At 37.4% G+C, this 21,223-nt stretch overlaps 1 protein-coding gene across 1 annotated transcript in view; it reads left to right on the top strand.

The window, feature by feature from the left end:
• Positions 1-21,223, top strand: part of LOC123749375 (SET and MYND domain-containing protein 4-like) — a 155,468-nt gene that overhangs the window by 116,672 nt on the left and 17,573 nt on the right. Inside the window, exon 3 of the mRNA XM_069332937.1 lies at positions 11,224-11,345. Within this exon, the coding sequence (XP_069189038.1) occupies positions 11,224-11,345 (122 nt within the window). The remainder of the gene's footprint in view (positions 1-11,223; positions 11,346-21,223) is intronic.

The raw sequence follows: 21,223 nt of genomic DNA, 5'->3' as shown, positions 1-21,223 counted from the left end.
TTTATGTTTAATAATATTTATTATAAACAAATTGATGGAGTAGCAATGGGGTCTCCTTTAGGTCCAGCACTGGCTAATGCTTTTTTGAGTTTTCACGAAATAAATTGGCTTGATAATTGTCCTTCGGCCTTTAAACCAGTCTTGTACAGGAGATATGTAGATGACACTTTTTTGTTGTTTAGGGACCAGTGTCATATTGAGAAATTTAGAGAGTATCTTAATGCACAACATAGTAATATACGGTTTACTGCAGAGTGTGAAATTGATAATTCATTGTCGTTTCTTGATGTAAAAGTGAATAACCTCAATGGGTTCAACACTAATGTTTTTAGGAAACCAACCTTTACTGGTTTAGGTTTAAATTTTAATTCCTTTGTTCCTGATATTTTTATGAAAAATGCTATTAACACTCTACTGAATAGGGCCTTTGTTTTATGTTCTAATTGGAATAACTTTGATCAGGAAATTAATTTTCTTGTGAAATTTTTTTCAAATAATGGTTATCCTGTGCATATGGTTTATACTTTTATAAGGAATTTCTTAAATAAGAAGTTTCACTCATCGTGTAGGATTACTACAGTGGAAAGGGATCATAAATATATTAAATTACCATTTTATGGCAGTATTAGCTTTTCTGTAAGGAGTCGTTTGAGGAGACTGTTACAGCAGTGTTATCCTCAAGTAGACTTTAGATTTATTTTTGTCAACACAAATACCATAGGCTCTTATTTTAAATTTAAAGATAAAGTGTCTACCCCCTTGTGCTCAAATGTCGTATATATGTATAATTGTTCCAGCTGTAATGCTGGATATGTCGGGAGTTCCATTCGGAACTTTAAGATTAGGATACTTGAGCACCGGGGATTATCTTTTAGGACTGGATTACCATTGTCCAAACCAGCATTTTCGGAGATTAGAAACCATTGTTATGAGTTTGATCATTCTCTGCTGGAATCTGATTTTAAAATTCTGGACACTTGTATGAATGGCCAGTCAGATTTGAGAGTAATGGAATCCTTATATATAAAGAAGCTGCGGCCTCTGTTAAATAGCAACCTTTCAGCTGTTCAATTGTACACTGTATAGTGCACAGTAGGCCCTGTAATTTGATTTTTAGTTTATTTTGATAGTTTAATTTTGTTTAGTTTACCATGTCTTTGCCCTTTCTTACTTATTTCAAGTCTTAACATTGTACATTAATATAATCTTTTATTTAGGATATATAATACATATTTTGGTATTTAATTTTATTTAATATTTGAGGTTTTTATAAGATTTTGGTTAGTACTTTATAATTGTCGTTTATTCTGTTTGTATTTTACATACATTTTTTGTAGATTTGTAGTAATTATATAAATATTTGTTATAGTGTTTAGTATCTATGTGTTAGGTATCGAGTTTCACTTCTGATCACTTCACGTAAGTTTAATGGAATGGTTTGTTTTAGTAGTTATAAATTTCATCTTGTTGTTTAATGGATTTTAAATTAGTTTTAATATATGTGACAGTTAATAAGTTTTATTTGTATTGATCACTTTAAGTGCGCTTAAGTGTTTTGTTTTTTAAGCATTTTCCTTTCTTTGATAGGCAATTATATTCAGTATGAGTTCTTTGTTTACCAGCTATTTGATTGTGATTTCTGTTTTTTCTTTTAGATCTGATGATGAATACGAGAAGTATTCGAAACGTTATGTTTTTTAAAGTAAAGATTCTGATACAAGATGTTCAGTATATCCCTGGTTTTCCTATTCATCTTAAAATATATATATATATATATATATATATATATATATATATATATATATATATATATATATATATATATATATATAATGTCGTACCTAGTAGCCAGAACGCACTTCTCAGCCTACTATACAAGGTCCAATTTGCTTAATAGGCCAAGTTTTCATGAATTAATTGTTTTTCGACTTCCTAACCTACATAACCTAACCTAACTTAACTTTTTCGGCTACCTAACCTAACCTAACCTATAAAGATAGGTTAGGTAGGGTTGGTTAGGTTCGGTCATATATCTACGTTAATTTTAACTCCAATAAAAAAAAATTGACCTCATACATAATGAAATGAGTAGCTTTATCATTTCATGAGAAAAAAATTTGAGAAAATATATTAATTCAGTAAAACTTGGCTTATTAGGCAAATCGGGCCTTACATAGTAGGCCGAGAAATGCGTTCTGGCTACTAGGTACGACATATGTATATATATAAATAAATATATATATATATATATATATATATATATATATATATATATATATATATATATATATATATATATATATATGTCGTACCTAATAGCCAGAACGCACTTCTCAGCCAACTGTGCAAGGCCCGATTTGCCTAATATGCCAAGTTTTCCTGAATTAATATATTTTTTCTAATTTTTTCCTTATGAAGTGATAAAGCTACCCATTTCATTATGTATGAGGTCAATTTTTTTTTATTGAAGTTAAAATTAACGTAGATATATGACCGAACCTAACCAACCCTACCTAACCTAACCTAACCTATCTCTATCGGTTAGGTTAGGATAGGTAGCAGAAAAAGTTAGGTTAAGTTAGGTTAGGTAGGTTAGGTAGTCGAAAAAACATTAATTCATGAAAACTTGGCTTATTAGGCAAATTGGGCCATGCATAGTTGGCTGAGAAGTGCGTTCTGGCTATTAGGTACGACATATATATATATATATATATATATATATATATATATATATATATATATATATATATATATATATATATATATATATATTATATATAATATATATATATACATATGTCGTACCTAGTAGCCAGAACTCACTTCTCAGCCTACTATGCAAGGCCCGATTTGCCTAATAAGCCAAGTTTTTATGAATTAATTGTTTTTCGACTACCTAACCTACCTAACCTAACCTAACCTAACTTTTTCGGCTACATAACCCAACCTAACCTATAGAGATAGGTTAGGTTAGGTTAGGTAGGGTTGGTTAGGTTCGGTCATATATCTACGTTAATTTTAACTCCAATGAAAAAAAATTGACCTCATACATAATGAAATGGGTAGCTTTATGATTCCATAAGAAAAAATTTAGAGAAAATATATTAATTGAGGAAAACTTGGCTTATTAGGCAAATCGGGCCATGCATAGTAGGCTGAGAAGTGAGTTCTCTCTGTGGGCTAGTGTTGCTGCTTTCTGCAGTTCATCTATACATGCCTTGTTGTTGTCATCATACATATATCACACACACACACACACACACACACACACACACACACACATGTGTGTTTGTGTACTCACCTAATTGTACTCACCTAATTGTGCTTGCGGGGGTTGAGCTTTGGCTCTTTGGTCCCGCCTCTCAACTGTCAACCAACTGGTGTACAGATTCCTGAGCCTACTGGGCTCTATCATATCTACATTTGAAACTGTGTATGGAGTCAGCCTCCACCACATCACTTCCTAGTGCATTCCATTTATTAACTACTCTGACACTGAAAAAATTCTTTCTAACGTCTCTGTGGCTCATCTGGGTACTAAGTTTCCACCTGTGTCCCCTTGTTCGTGTCCCACCCGTGCTGAAGAGTTTGTCTTTGTCCACCCTGTCAATTCCCCTGAGAATTTTGTAGGTGGTTATCATGTCTCCCCTTACTCTTCTGTTTTCCAGGGATGTGAGGTTCAGCTCCTTTAGCCTTTCCTCGTAGCTCAATCCTCTCAGTTCCGGAACGAGCCTGGTGGCATACCGCTGAATCTTCTCTAACTTTGTCTTGTGTTTAACTAGGTATGGACTCCAGGCTGGAGCTGCATACTCCAGGATTGGTCTTACATAAGTGGTATACAGGGTTCTGAAAGATTCCTTACACAAGTTTCTGAAGGCAGTTCTTATGTTGGCCAGTCTAGCATATGCCGCTGATGATATTCTTTTGATGTGGGCCTCTGGGGACAGGTTCGGTGTGATATCAACCCCCAGATCCTTCTCTCTATTTGATTCTTGCAGAATTTCCCCTCCCAGATGATACCTTGTGTTCAGCCTCCTGCTCCCTTCGCCCAATTTCATCACCTTACACTTTCCAGAGTTGAACTTCAGCAGCCATTTTCTAGACCATTCCTCCAGTTTATCCAGGTCATCCTGTAGTCTCTGCCTATCTTCATCCGTCTTGATTCTTCTCATAATTTTTGCATCATCAGCAAACATCGAGAGGAATGAGTCTATACCCTCTGGAAGATCGTTCACATATATTAGAAACAGGATGGGTCCAAGTACTGAGCCCTGTGGGACTCCGCTGGTGACATCTCGCCACTCTGATGTCTTCCCCCTCACCGTTACTCGCTGTTTCCTGTTGCTTAAGTACTCCCTTATCCACTGGAACACCTTCCCTTTTACTCCTGCCTGTTGCTCCAACTTTTTTAACAGCCTTTTATGGGGTACTGTGTCAAAGGCTTTTTGGCAATCCAGGAAAATGCAGTCGGCCCACCCTTCTCTTTCCTGCCTAATTTTCGTTGCCTGGTCATAAAATTCTATTAAACCTGTGAGGCACGACTTACCATCTCTGAACCCATGTTGGTGGTGAGTTACAAAGTTATTTCCCTCCAGATGCTCTACGAACCTTTTCCTCACGATCTTCTCCAGCACCTTGCATGGTATACAAGTTAAGGAAACTGGCCTGTAATTCAGTGCCTCTTGCCTGTCACCCCTTTTTGTATATTGGGACCACGTTAGCTGTCTTCCAACTTTCTGGTAAGTCTCCTGTTTCCAGTGACCTGTTATATACCATAGAGAGTGGCACACTTAGTGCTTCTGCACCTTCCTTTAGTATCCATGGTGAGATTCTATCAGGCCCAACAGCCTTTGTCACTTTGTGTGTGTGTGTGTGTGTGTGTGTGTGTGTGTGTGTGTGTGTGTGTGTGTGTGTGTGTGTGTGTGTGTGTGTACTCACCTAGTTGTGCTTGCGGGGGTTGAGCTCTGGCTCTATGGTCCCGCCTCTCATCCGTCAATCAGCAGGTGTACAGATTCCTGAGCCTATTGGGCTCTATCATATCTACACTTGAAACTGTGTATGGAGTCAGCCTCCACCACATCACTTCCTAATGCATTTCATTTGTCAACCACTCTGACACTAAAAAAGTTCTTTCTAATATCTCTGTGGCTCATTTGGGCGCTCAGTTTCCACCTGTGTCCCCTTGTGCGTGTGCCCCTTGTGTTAAAAAGCCTGTCTTTATCTACCCTATCAATTCCCTTGAGAATCTTGAATGTGGTGATCATGTCCCCCCTAACTCTTCTGTCTTCCAGCGAAGTGAGGTTTAATTCCCGTAGTCTCTCCTCGTAGCTCATACCTCTCAGTTCGGGTACTATTCTGGTGGCAAATCTTTGAACCTTTTCCAGTTTAGTCTTATCCTTGACTAGATACGGACTCCATGCTGGGGCTGCATACTCCAGGATTGGCCTGACATATGTGGTATACAAAGTTCTGAATGATTCTTTACACAAATTTCTGAATGCCGTTCGTATGTTAGCCAGCCTGGCATATGCCGCTGATGTTATCCTCTTGATATGCGCTGCAGGAGACAGGTCTGGCGTGATGTCAACTCCCAAGTCTTTTTCTTTCTGTGTGTGTGTGTGTGTGTGTGTGTGTGTGTGTGTGTGTGTGTGTGTGTGTGTGTGTGTGTGTGTGTGTGTGTGTGTGTTTAAATCACGAAAATTAACACGTGATGGAAAAGTGACAGTGTCAGACCACGGAGGAAGAATTGAAACAGGAATTTCCTTAAATACTTTCGAATATTAATACATCTTCAGAAGGAATGTCAATTAGATATTTCTTAGTTTCTTTATAAGAACACAAGAATGATGGTAACTGCAGAAGGCCTATTAGCCCATCCGAGGCAGGTCCTGTTTATAACCACCCAATCCCCACTCATGTCCATCCCACGCTTGAAACAACCAAGGGGGATCCCACCTCCACCCCGTTAAATGGTAATTGGTTCCACAAATCAAAAACGCTTTTACTGAACCAGTATTTACCCAGGTCTTTCCTAAATCTAAACTTATCGAATTTATATCCCCTGTTTTGTGTTCTGTCTTGTGTTGATACTTTTAATACCCTATTAATATCCCCTTTCTTATATTGATTCATTCACTTGTACACCTCTATCATGTCACCCCTAACTCTTCGCCTTTCCAGCTAATGTAATTCAAGCTTTGTCAATCTTTTTTTCGTATGATAGGTTTCATATTTGTGGAATTAACCTTTTCATCCTTTACTGAAAGTGTTTTAGTGAATTTATACAAATTTCATAGCTACTAAAACTGAACTACATAATCTAAATGGGGCCCTATCCTCTTGAGGTTATCTTGAGATGATTTCGGGGCTTACCGTCCCCGTGGCCCGGTCCTCGACTTGGCCTCCTTTTTATTACACACCCCCAGGAAGCAGCCCGTAGCAGCTGTCTAACTCCCAGGTACCTGTTAACTGCTAGGTGAACAGGTGCATCAGGGCGAAAGAAACTATTGCCATTTGTTTCCGCCTCCACTGGGGATCGCACCCGGAACCTCAGGACTACGAATCCGAAGCGCTGTCCTCTCAGCTGTCAGGCCCTTAAATAGAGCAAGATATAGCTGAAGAGCAACACCAGGTGACTTATTAGTAAAGCTTCGATTAATAAATCCCAGAGTCCTGTTTGCCTTATTTCGAACATTTATGCATTGATTTTTTGTTTTAAATTCTTACTGATCATAACTCTCAGATCCCTTTCGCAATCTCATCACCATCTAGCTCGTATCTTGTAACTATGTCAATATAACCTAGATCGTATTTTGTATCTATATTATCATTACCTAGCTTTAAAACCATACATATGTCAGCATTAAACTGCATCTGCCAATCTTCTGACCATTTCATTTATTTCCCTCCCGATTTTTGTATCGTCGGCAAATTTGCAAATATTGCTGCTCAAACCTGAATCTAAATCCTTCATATTTATAATGAATAACAGAAGTCCCAGGACAAAGCCTTGATGCACTCCACGTTCAACATTTTCCCACTCTAACTTAATCGCACTTATGCTATCTCGTTGTTTCCTTTGGTATAGCCATTCCCTAATCAAACTAAATATAGTACCCCCAATACCGTGTGCCTCTAACTTTTTAATCAGTCTTTCATGTGGCACTGCATCATAAGCTTTGCTAAAGTCAAGGTACGCATCATCACAAACCTTACCACTATCAACTGCCTCAAATATGCTGGAATAAAATGATAGCAAATTTCTTAAACAGTCATTTGTAAACCATGTAGTGAATCATTTATTAATTTGTATTTTTCAAGATGAAGATGAATGGTATTTGCAATTATCGATTCTAGTAACTTCCCACAATATACGTTAAGCGAATTAGCCGATAGTTTGAGTGATCTATCTCCTTTCTTAAAAATTGGTACCACATTAGCAACCTTCCATGACTCTGGCACTCTGATTGACTCAAATGATTAATTAAATATGGCAGACAATGGCTCGCAAAGCTCCTCTTTGCATTTCTTAAGCACCCTGGCAAACACTTCGGCCGGCTCTGGGGATTTGTTTGGCTTATATAATAACATCCTCCCTGGTAACTGCTAAACTAGTCAGCTTGTCGTCTTTCCCACCCACATAGACTTGTTCAGCTGAAAGCATTATGTTCAGTTCTTCTTTAGTAAATACAGAGATAAAATATTTATTAAAAATACTACACATTTCTTCGTCATTATCAGTTATCTGACCTGTCTCGGTTTTTAATAGACCTATCCTTTTCTTTGTTCAATATAATTGAAAATAACCTTTAGAATTTGTCTTCGCTTGCCTTGCTATGCGAACTTCATAGTTTCTTTTTGCCCTCCTTATCTTTTTTTAACATTTATAACCAATTGAACGAATTCCCGTTCTAAACTGACTTCCCGATTCTTAATCCTTTTTTACTAAGCTCTCTTTCTACCTATAAGTTTCTTCAAATCCTTTGTTATTCATTTCGGGTCATTATTATTCGATCTATTCAATTAGTATGGTATACTACGTTCCTGTGCTTTTCTCAGAATATTTTTAAATAAGTTATATCTTAAATACACATCAAAATCCCTTTTTACATCACCCAGTGCTGGGTTCACGTCTCGCTCCAAGACCGGCCCACCCCCCAGGACCAGGACTTTCCGTTCTATTTCACACAAAAAAATCTTAGTCCTTTAAAATTGGCTGTTCAAAAATCTGGCTCTTTAACAGAATTTTATCCTACAGATCTATTCCATTCTATGCTAAATATGATTTCTTTGTGATCACTGTTCCCTAGCTCACTCCCTATTTCGATTTCATAATTTGTGTTTCCCTGTTAGTTAACACAAAGTCTAAAATATTGTTTTCCCGTGTTGGTTCCTTAATGTGTTGCTTAAGAAAGCCATCATCAGTTAATTCTAGAAAATCTTCTGCTTTATTATCCCCTGTTTTATTAATCCAGTTTATTTAACTAAAATTAAAGTCACCCATGACACAAATAATGTTTGACCTAGGTGCTCTAGATACTTTATCCCATAGATACTTAGCTTCCATTCTGTCTAAGTTTGGTGGCCTGTATATAACTCCAATTATAAGTTTTTAAGTTTTTCGTTTAAGTCTAGTCAGATAGTTTATGTGTGTGGCCCAGTTTTGATTCGCTCTTTGAGACTACATTTCAAATTATACCTAACATATATGGCTTCTCCCTCTCCTCGTCAAATATATCTACCGGTGTGAAATAGTTTTAATCCGTTTATTTGATATTCAGCTAATATATCTCTATTTTCAACATTCATCCATGTTTCGGTAAGTGAAATACTATCTATTATTTCTGTGTAGACAAAAACATTTAAATCGTTTTTTGTTTCTTAGACTCCTGCTGTTCGTATAATATCCCTTATGTGTATTGTTAATTTGAGGCCCTTCTATTTCCCTGTTCATTTTGCCAATTTGTTTTTCCCATAAACATTTACTTTTTATTACCTCCTTTCTTCATATCAATTCCCATACCACTATCTACTAACAATTTAAACCCAAACAAACCCCCTCCAACCAGAGGTTCCAACTAGTTGTCAACAGCAACAACCCCAGCCCAAGAAAGATGCACCCCATCCTAAGCATACTTTTCATTTCTTCTATAGAATTGTTCCCAGTTATCTATGAATGATATTGCATTTGATTTGCATTATTTGTCCAGTTGGCAAGTCAGCTGTCATGGGTTGCTTCCTGGGGGTGGAAGCTTGGTCGAGGACCGGGCCGCGGGGACACTAAAACCACGAAATCAATTCTCTCAAGAGATAACCTCGGCAATTGACACCAAGTGCTCTCGACAACCATTCATTTCCAACTCCCTTTCTTGGAAGAAGGCCACATATGATCGGGGATTCCACCCTTGCTTCTTCCAAACGGAGATTCCAAACGGGATTCCACCCTTCCTCCTTAATTAATTCTATAGCTGTCTCTAACCTCTGTATCAGTGTCTCACTCCTTACTCGCCTCACATCATTTCCACCAGCACTGATACAAATAATGGGTTTGTGCCCATTTCCAGCCATAATATCATTCATTTGTTAACAATATCACCAATTCCAGCTCCTGGATAGCAAACCCTTGTTTCCCCTATCTCTGGCACAAAATGTTCTATCCAAATACCTCACCTGGGAATTTCCCACAACCAAAAGTCGCTTAGGTAATCCCATTACTTTTTGAGCACCTTGAGGGACCGAGCGAACTGCAGGCTCCCGTCAGCACTCGTCTTCCAACAAAGTGAATGAGTTAGTAGTCCTTAGGACATCAGTCGGCGGCCTTGTCAGAGTCTTCTTAAAACACCTGTCTACGACATTCCAAGACGAAGACTTTCTACTGTAGCTCTCTCCCTTTGCTTCATCTTGATGTTGTTTCATAAGGTTTAGCTCCTTCATCTGTCGTAGCTACTCCCGCAGGGAATCCACCTCTGGTCTCAGAACTCCATATAGCTCCCTCACTAGTACCAGTTCACTCACTAAACCTTCTATTTTCAGTATCAAGACAATTGTAACCCAAGTAACACACCCTCTCACTGTGACTGACTGTGCCTCACTGTATAAATCCCAGGACACTGGATTTATATGTTTGATAGGCTGGATGATTTATTCTAGAAATTACTGAGTTAGACATGGGATTGTTGGGTTGTTTCAAGTGTAGGTTAGACATAAATATGAATTAGTTAGGTGGATATAAATATGTGCTACCTTGCATATGCGATTAGGCCATTAGCAGTTTTATGTATTTATATGTTCTTGTATATATATATATATATATATATATATATATATATATATATATATATATATATATATATGTCGTACCTAGTAGCCAGAACGCACTTCTCAGCCTACTATGCAATGCCCGATTTGCCTAATAAGCCAAGTTTTCATGAATTAATTGTTTTTCGACTACCTAACCTACCTAACCTAACCTAACCTAACTTTTTCGGCTACCTAACCAAACCTAACCTATAAAGATAGGTTAGGTTAGGTTAGGTAGGGTTGGTTAGGTTCGGTCATATATCTACGTTAATTTTAACTCCAATAAAAAAAAATTGACATCATACATAATGAAATGGGTAGCTTTATCATTTCATAAGAAAAAAATTACAAAAAATATATTAATTCAGGAAAACTTGGCTTATTAGGCAAATCGGGCCTTGCATAGTAGGCCAAAAAGTGAGTTCTGGCTACTAGGTACGACATATATATATATATATATATATATATATATATATATATATATATAATATATATACATGACCAGCCTGTACTTAAAAAAAATCCTTGTAATATGTTGAGTGCATTAGCCATGAAATGGGGACCTCAGGTCATATATAGGTCCTTTTATTTGCAAATATATTTACTGGGTATATAACTTAATTATCGTTAAAATGTTACTATTTTAAGTGATTGATAATCTTAATACTATATCATATGCTATATCTATATCATACTTAATACATCATATCATACTATATAATACATCTATATCATACATATGCTTAATACTATATCATACATACATAATCATACTATATCATATGATTATGATATAGCTATATAAAATATTGAAAAATGTCATCATGCAGCCTAGATTTAAAATATGTTCCAGATCCAGTACATTTAAGCTTTGTACGTTTATTAGCGCACCTTTATTAGCGAAAATCAATTTTAAATTTGCAGGTGAGATTGTGGGTGTTGAAGATGGGTACTGCAGTGCACTTTTTACAGAAAAATTACAAATGTGCTGTACTGTATGTGTGAGAAGATGCATGGCACCTTTACCCTGCCCCAACTGCAAAATGGTAAGAATAACAATAAAAATAGTAATGAATTTATGCTAGAGTATATAATCTTAGCAATGAAATGATACATAGGTAAGTAAAGAACAATTATATAAACCCACTAATATGCTGAATATTTCGGTTATAATGTAAACATAATAAGGAGACTAATATAGCGTTACTTCTACTATTACTACTACTAATAATAGTAGTAGTAATAGTAATATAATAATGTAAGTAATAGTAAGTAGTAATAATGCACTTTTTATTAAAGCAGAAGTGCATACATACATGTAAACACAGGATACCAGGGGGCCTGGTAGCCTGGTGGATAGCGCGCAGGACACGTAATTCTGTGGCGTGGGTTCGATTCCCGCACCAGGCAGAAACAAATGGGCAAAGTTTCTTTCACCCTGAATGCCCCTGTTACCTAGCAATAAATAGGTACCTGGGAGTTAGTCAGCTGTCACGGGCTGCTTCCTGGGGTGTATGTGTGTGTGTGGTGTGGAGAGGAAAACAAAAGTAGTTAGAAAACAGTTGATTGACAGTCGAGAGGTGGGCCGAAAGAGCAAAGCTCAACCCCCGCAAACACAACGAGGTGAATACAACTAGGTGAATACATACATACATACATACATACATATTCACATAGGATACAAGATGAATGCATGATTCAAGAGTAGGGCAAGTACAATGCCCAAAAACACTTAATACTCAGAACGTTTCGGGCATAATATAGTGGGAAGAAGACAAACGACTTAAAACTGAATGAGATAAAAAAATTATGAATTGAAGTAGAGAAATACAAATAAATTATAATTATTACACGATAATTGGAACAGAAAAAATTACAAAAGAACATAATAATTTTACATCATAAAAAGAAAGAATACATTTTTGTAATAATTTTTTTACAAAGTAGATAACAGCAACTGTACAGATTAAATTATTAATGTTCAATAACAGCAGATTTTGCTGATGTTATTGAACAGCAGCAAAATTATTGATTTTGTTAGGTTCAATAACAGGTTTTGGATTTTGGATTATCAATGAAATTTAGAAGTAAGGTAGGTTGAATAGAGTTTATCAGGTATTTCTTAGTTTCTCTTTTAATTATATGAAAGGTGAAATAATAAAGAAACTGTTCATAACATTTGTGTGACCAAAATTGGTCATTTTCATTTCTTCCATAGAAGTGTTCCCAGTTATCAATGAAAGATATTGCATTTGATTTGCAATATCTTTCCAGCCGGCAATTGACACCAAGTGCCTTCGACAGCCATTCATTTCCAACTCCCTTTCATGGAAGAATGCCATATATCATTGGGATTCCTCCCTTGGTCCTAACTAATTCTATGGTTGTTTTATACCTCTGAATCAGTTCCTTACTCGTAACTCGACCAACATCATTTCTCCTGCACTAATACAAATAATGGGATTGTTTCCAATTCCAGCCATAATATCATTCATGTTGTTTATAATATCACCAATTCCAGCTCCCGGATAGCAAACCCTTAACCTGTTCCCCCTATCTCTAGCACAAAACGTTCTGTCTAATTACCTCACCTGGGAATCTCCCACAACCAAAATTCGCTTAGGTGCCTTTTTTATTTTCTAAGCACTTTGAGGGGCCTGCGGTTCGTTGCTCTTCGTTGATTTCCCTTTCGAGTGAAATGCAGGATCTCCACAGCACTCGTCTTCCAACATGGCAAATGAATTTGAAGTTTTTAGGGCGTCTGTAGGTGGCCTTGTCAAGGTCTTCTTAAGGTCCCTGTACTTTATGACTTACCACGACGAGGTCTTTTTAATATTGGTCTCCTCCTTCATTTCTTCTCGATGCTCGGGATGGGATGCATCTATCGAGGGCTGGGGTTGTTGTTGTTGTGAACTCGTTAGAACCAGTAGTTGGAGGCGTTAGTATGGGTTTAGACTGTTAGTAGAAAGTGGTATGGGAATTGATATGGAGGAAGGAGGTAATATAAGTATGTGTTTGTGGGAGAAAGAAATTGACAAAATGATCAGGGAAAGAGAAGGGTCTCAAAATAGCAATACACTTAGGGTATATTACACTAACAGTAGAAGTCTAAGAAACTAAGTAAACGAATTAAATGCTCTTGTATTTACAGAAAAAAATGATATTATTGCACTTACCGATACGTGGATGAATGTAGAAAATAGAGAACTATTACCTGAATATCAGATAAATGGATTTAAACTATTTCACACAGATATATTAAATGAGTAGGGGGAGGAGCCATATATGTTAGAGAAAATTTGAAATGTAGTCTCAAAGAGGGAATCAAAACTGAGCACACACAGAAACTATTTGGATAGAATTAAACGAAAATGCAAATCTATATAAATAATAATGGAAATATTCGTTTGTTCAAAATCGCTAATCTCCGAAAGTTCCTCACCGATTGCTTTGAAATTTTCACACAACGTTCCATTCGCATCTGAGCGGGGTTTTATATACATATTGTATCGATACCACGTCCGTGACGGGAAAAAAGCAAGTTTTTTGAAAAACGGTGTTTTTCATGTGAGGGGAAAACTTCGAAACCGCTTTATCGATTGCTTTGAAATTTTGGCACAACGTTGCATATGAATAGGCGAGTGTTTTTATATACCTACTATATACATGCCTCACCTGTGCCAGGAAAAAACGTGTTTTTTTTTAACAAGGCCATCTGTAGGATGCAGGAGCAACACACGCTTTAATCTCCAAAACTTCTTTACCGATGGCTTTGAAATTTTAACACAACTTTCCATTCGCATACGTGCGTCTTTTTTTACATGTACTATGTCGATGCCACACCTATGACAGGTAAAACCATGCGTTTTTTTAAACAGCGCCATCTGTTGCACGTAAGACCAAACACAAGCTATATGGAATCGTATCAATGTTTCCGATTGCATCGATAAATTGAATTTTCATAGATTTTGATTTATTTTAATTTTGATTTAATTATTTTGTGTGACTTTGCATTGGAATTGAGCTGTGTTGTTTTCCATACCGTTTATTTCGTGGTTATAGTTTATTTGTTTCTTTTTTCCATTGTTTTTCATTTCGTTCTTTTAACCGTTCTTATTTTCCAGTGCAATTGGTGGTGAAATTAAGCTGTGTCGATTGATCTGCAATTGAATTCAATTATTTCCTTAGTATTTTTTGTTTTTGTTTTAAAAACATGAAAATGGACAACACGTTTATTTCACAGCTGCAAATGTTCAACAAACAGCTATGAATCCACCGGCTACAGCGTTAACTGCGTTCTTCACGTTATGTCAAAATGACGCGTTTGCCAAAACATTGCTGTATTCGGAAGTGCCTACGTATTACACATGGAATGCCAGTAGAAAATCATTTGAACGACGCAAACGACGAGATCGAGTCTATGGACGACCTGACATATTCAAATAAACTACGATAGGCAGACTGTAAACCATGTATCCCAATCAGGATGAATGCTTCTTTCTTCACATGCTGTAGGTAAATGTGCCCGGTCCAACGTCTTTCCAGCATTTGAGATTTGTCAACAGCGTAACACATGCCACTTCCCGTAGTGCATGTCAAGCTCTGAATTTATTGGAGAACGACCGACACTGGGATGTGTGCATTAATGACACGTCCAACACGTCACATCCAAATCAAATTCGTGCATTGTTTGCAATCATATTGACCATCGGCTCTTCTTCATCTCCAACAGAGTTATGGGAGAAATATAAATCGCACATGGTTGAAGATATTATCCGTCGAATACGCAATGAAAATTCAAATATGACCATGGATTTTACAGCAAAAATCTACAACGAAGCGTTGATAATGACTGGAGACTTGTGCTTAGAAATCGCGAACAAAGTTCTCAATCAATTGGAAATGCCATCATCGAATCGATCTGCTGCTGCTTCGTTCGATGTAGAATTGCGTCGTGAACAAAATTACAACACGAGTGATCTGTTGTCGTATGTTTAATCAAATATTCCTAAGCTAACGCTTGAGCGAAAAGGCATTTACAATCAAATAATTCAAACTTTCAATAACAAGCTTGGAGAAATCTTAGATGCTCCAGGAGGAACTGGTAAAACATTTCTAATTAGATTGATTCTGGCAGCATTTCGATTCCAAAATGGCATAGCCTTAGCTCATGCATCGTCCGGAATTGCTGAAACATTGCGACCAGGAGGATGAACTGCTCTTTCGGCTTCGAAATCGCCAATGAGCATGTAATTCATTGTAACTCCCACGTGCAACATTTCCAAAGCGTCAGGCCTGGGAAAAGTAATGCAGAAAGGCAAATTTATTGTTTGGTATGAATGCACAATGCACGGCAAAAAATCGCTCGAGGCTCTTGATCGATCATTGCAAGATTTGCGTGGAAACATCAGACCATTTGGGAACGCGTTAATATTGTTTGCAGTAGATTTCAGCCAAACATTACCTGTAATTCCTTGATCGACACCAGCGGACGAAATAAATGCCTGTCTGAAATACTCTACTTTGTGGCGCCTCGTAAAGACATTTAAATTAACTACAAATATGCATGTAGTTATGTAGCTACTGCAAAACGATCCATCAGCTGAGATATTCTCACGTTAATTTCTGGAAATTAGGAACGGAAACGTGCCGGTTGATCTGACCTCAGGACGAATTTCATTGTCTCATAACTTCTGCAATTTAGTGACGTCAAAAGAAGAATTGGTTGAAAAATTATTTCTCAATATTCAAACCAATTATATGAATAACGATTGGCTGAATGAACGAGCTATTCTTGCGGCCAAGAACAAAGACGTCTACGACGTTAACAATATTATTCAGTCTAATATACAAAGCGAGTCAGTCACATACAAGTCCGTCGACACTGTTGAGGAAGCACATGAAGCGATTAATTATCCAACAGAATGTTTTAATTTACTCGATCTGCCAGGGATACCACCACACATAAGGCAACTGAAAATCGGCTTCCCAATTATCATGTTGCGAAATATCAACCAGCCAAAACTTTGCAACGCCACGCACCTTGCAGTAAAAAATATTCAGCAACGTCGTAGAAGCAACACTTTTGACAGGACCTTTCGCAGGTAAAGATGTTCTCATTCCTTGCATTCCTATCATTCTAACAGATATTCCATTTCAATTTAAGAGATTGTAATTTCCAATTCGATTGGCGTTTGCAATCACCATCAACAAAGCTCATGGTCAATCTTTAGAATTGTGCAGTTTATTTCTAGACACATTGCTTCTCACATGGACAATTATATGTTGCGTGTTCTAGAGTCGGCATACCAGACAGTCTCTATATTTCCACAGACAATGGAACAACAAAAATATTGTATACCCACACGCATTGTGAAATTAAACATATTAGAAACGTGCACTTTCTCTTTTCTTTCTTTCCCATTTAACCAGACTGAGCCACAGCAACGCGTGGCGGGTACTGCTAGTAATCTTATAGTAGGAGTTATATATAGGCCACCAAATTTAGACAGAATGGAAGCAAAGCATCTATGGGATGAAATTTCTAGAGCATCTTGGTCTAAAAGTATTTGTGTCATGGGTGAGTTTAATTTTAGTGGAATAAACTGGATTAACAAAACAGGGAATAACGAAGCAGAAGATTGTATAGAATTAATTGATGATTGCTTTCTTATGCAACACATTAAGGAACCAACGCAGGAAAATAATATTTTAGATCTAGTGTTAACTAACAGGGAAACACAGATTAATGACATCGAAATTGGGAGTGTACTAGGGAAATCACAAAGAAATCAGATTTAGCATAGAATGGAATAGATCTGTAGGAGAAAATTCTGTTAAAGTGCCAGATTTTCGTAAAGCTAATTTTAATATCCTGAGAAATTGTTTGGGTCAAATAGATTGGAAAGTCTTGGGCAAGGGGGGGGGGGTGGGCCGGTCTTGGAGCAAGACGTGAACCCAGCGATGTGTGATATAAAGGAGGATTTCGATTTGGATTCAAAATATAGCTTATTTACAAATATTCTAAGCAAAGCATGATAGAGGTTTACAAGTTGATGAATATATATAACAAGGGAGATATTAATAGGGTATTAAAATTATCAACACAAGACAGAACACGAAACAATTGGTATAAATTGGATAAGTTTAGATTTAGGAAAGACTTGGGTAAATACTGGTTCAGTAACAGGGTTGTTGATTTGTGGAACCAATTGCCACGTAACATTGTGGAGGTGGGGTCCCTCGATTGTTTCAAGTATGGGTTGGACATGTATATGAGTGGGATTGGGTGGTTATAAAAAGGAGCTGCCTCGTATGGGCCAATAGGCCTTCTGCAGTTGCCTTTGTTCTTATGTTCTTATGTAACTTAATTTAGTACCCCCAATACCATGAGTATCCTTTTAATCAGTCTTCCGTGTGGCACTGTGTCAAAAGCTTTGCTAACACACAGAAATCACAATAGCATGATGCATCAATAGTGTGCTGCATCAAATGAATGCATCTATAGCGTGATGCATCAAATAAATGTATCAATAGCATGATGCATCAATAGTGTGCTGCATCACGCTATTGTGATTTCTGTGGTGTAATGAAGTAAAGGCGAAGAGGTAGAACAGCTTATTAATAGAGCTCGAGTGCATGAGGGAATTGTGAAAAACCCTGGTTTGTGTCTCGGAGATGCTGCATGATCCAAGTAAGTTCAATAGAACGTCTGGTTGCTATTATTTTGACCATGTCGTAGCTCAGTCGATTAAGGCAGCTTCTGGGATCCTCTCGTAGGTAGGACGTAGGTTCGAACCCTCGTCACGGCCCTTGTGGATTTGTTCAAGCTTTGCTAATGTCAAGGTACACAACATAACAAACTTTACCACTATCAACTGCCACAACTATGATGGCATAAAATGATAGCAAATTTGTTAAACATAAACGGCCATTTGTAAAATCATGTTGTGAATCATTTATTGATCTATGTTTTTCAAGATGAAGACGAATGGTATTTGCAATTATTGATTCAAGTAACTTTCCCACAATTGACGTTAGGCTAATTGGCCGATAGTGTGACACAAGTGATCTATCTCCTTTTTTAGCACTTGGTACCACATTAGCAGCCTTCCACGACTCTGGCAGTCTGCCTGACTAATGATTTGTTAAATATGGAACACTATGGCTCGCAAAGCTCATCTTTGCATTCTTTAAGCACCCTAGCAAACACTTCATCAGGCCCTGGGATTTGTTTGGCTTCAGTTTCACTATAAGAACATAAGAACATAAGAACAAAGGCAACTGCAGAAGGCCTGTTGGCCTATACGAGGCAGCTCCTATTCTATAACCACCCAATCCCACTCATATACTTGTCCAACCCGTGCTTGAAACAATCGAGGAACCCCACCTCCACAATGTTACGCGGCAATTGGTTCCACAAATCAACAACCCTGTTACTGAACCAGTATTTACCCAAGTCTTTCCTAAATCTAGACTTATCCAATTTATACCCATTGTTTCGTGTTCTGTCCTGTGTTGATACTTTTAATACCCTATTAATATCCCCCCGGTTATGTCCATTCATCCACTTGTAAACCTCTATCATGTCACCCCTAACTCTTCGCCTTTCCAGTGAATGCAACTTAAGCTTTGTTAATCTTTCTTCATATGAAAGATTTCTAATTTGGGGAATTAACTTAGTCATCCTACGCTGGACACGTTCAAGTGAATTTATATCCATTCTATAATATGGCGACCAAAACTGAACTGCATAATCTAAATGGGGCCTAACTAGAGCAAGATATAGCTTGAGAACCACACCAGGTGTCTTGTTACTAACGCTGCGATTAATAAATCCAAGTGTCCGATTTGCCTTATTACGAACATTTATGCATTGATCCTTTTGTTTTAAATTCTTACTAATCATAACTCCCAGATCCCTTTCGCAATCCGACTTCGCAATCACAACACCATCTAGCTCGTATCTTGTAACTCTATCATCATTACCTAACCTCAGAACTTTACATTTATCAGCATTAAACTGCATCTGCCAATCCTTTTGTAAATAAATGAATAAGAACACCCCTCCGAACGTATATAACAACTTTGCTTAAGAACACCCTCTCAATTTTTAATAACATAAGAACAAAGGCAACTGCAGAAGGCCTGTTGGCCCACACGAGGCAGCTCCTCGTGTGGGCCAACACGAGGAGCTGTTATTATTTGACAGGTCAAATAACAGATAGTGATGAAGAGATGAGTAGTATTTTTAATAAATATTTTGTATCTGTATTTACTAAAGAGGAACTTAACAATATGCCTTCAGCCGAACAAGTCTATGTGGGTGGGGACGAGGACAGGTTGACGAGTTTAGCAGTTACCAGGGAGGATGTTCTTAAACAAATAGTAAAACTCAAACCAAACAAATCCCCAGGGCCGGATGAAGTGTTTGCTAGGGTGCTTAAAGAATGCAAAGAGGAGCTTTCTGACCCACTGTCAACCATATTTAATAAATCAATAGAGTCAGGCAGAGTGCCAGAGTTTTGGAAAGTTGCTAATGTGATACCAGTTTTTAAGAAAGGAGATAGATCACTTGCGTCTAACTATCGACCAATTAGCCTAACGTCTATTGTGGGAAAGTTACTCGAATCTATAATAGCAAATAAAATTCGTCTTCATCTTGAAAAACATAAATTAATAATTGAGTCGCAACATGGTTTTATAAATGGCCGTTCATGTTTAACAAATTTGTTATCTTTTTATTCTAGCATTGTTGAGGCAGTTGATAGTGGTAAGGATTGCGATGTTGTATACCTTGACTTTAGCAAAGCTTTTGATACAGTGCCACATGAAAGACTGATTAAAAAAATAGTCTCATGGTATTGGGGGTGCTATATTAAGCTGGATTAGGGCATGGCTATACCAAAGGAAACAGAGAGTTAGTATAAATGGAATCAAGTCAGAGTGGGAAAATGTTGTAAGTGGAGTGCCTCAAGGCTCTGTCCTGGGACCTCTGTTGTTTATAATATATATAAATGATTTAGATTCAGGTTTGAGTAGCAACATTTGCAAATTTGCCGATGATACGAAAATCGGTAGGGAAATTAATTCGGAGGAGGACTCACTATCACTTCAAGTTGATCTAGATAGGGTTTTGAAATGGTCAAAGGATTGGCAGATGCAGTTTAATGCTGATAAATGTAAAGTTCTGAGGTTAGGTAATGATGATAGAGTTACAAGATACGAGCTAGATGGTGTTGTGATTGCGAAGTCGGATTGCGAAAGGGATCTGGGAGTTATGATTAGTAAGAATTTAAAACAAAAGGATCAATGCATAAATGTTCGTAATAAGGCAAATCGGACACTTGGATTTATTAATCGCAGCGTTAGTAACAAGACACCTGGTGTGGTTCTCAAGCTATATCTTGCTCTAGTTAGGCCCCATTTAGATTATGCAGTTCAGTTTTGGTCGCCATATTATAGAATGGATATAAATTCACTTGAACGGGTCCAGCGTAGGATGACTAAGTTAATTCCCCAAATTAGAAATCTTTCATATGAAGAAAGATTAACAAAGCTTAAGTTGCATTCACTGGAAAGGCGAAGAGTTAGGGGTGACATGATAGAGGTTTACAAGTGGATGAATGGACATAACCGGGGGGATATTAATAGGGTATTAAAAGTATCAACACAGGACAGAACACGAAACAATGGATATAAATTGGATAAGTTTAGATTTAGGAAAGACTTGGGTAAATACTGGTTCAGTAACAGGGTTGTTGATTTGTGGAACCAATTGCCGCGTAACACTGTGGAGGTGGGGTCCCTCGATTGTTTCAAGCACGGGTTGGACAAGTATATGAGTGGGATTGGGTGGTTATAGAATAGGAGCTGCCTCGTATGGGCCAATAGGCCTTCTGCAGTTACCTTTGTTCTTATGTTC

This window comes from Procambarus clarkii, chromosome 28, assembly GCF_040958095.1.
Source record: "Procambarus clarkii isolate CNS0578487 chromosome 28, FALCON_Pclarkii_2.0, whole genome shotgun sequence".
Classification (NCBI taxonomy): domain Eukaryota; kingdom Metazoa; phylum Arthropoda; class Malacostraca; order Decapoda; family Cambaridae; genus Procambarus; species Procambarus clarkii.
Note: the sequence above shows the minus strand (reverse complement) of the source record. Positions and strands in the feature narration are given on the sequence as shown.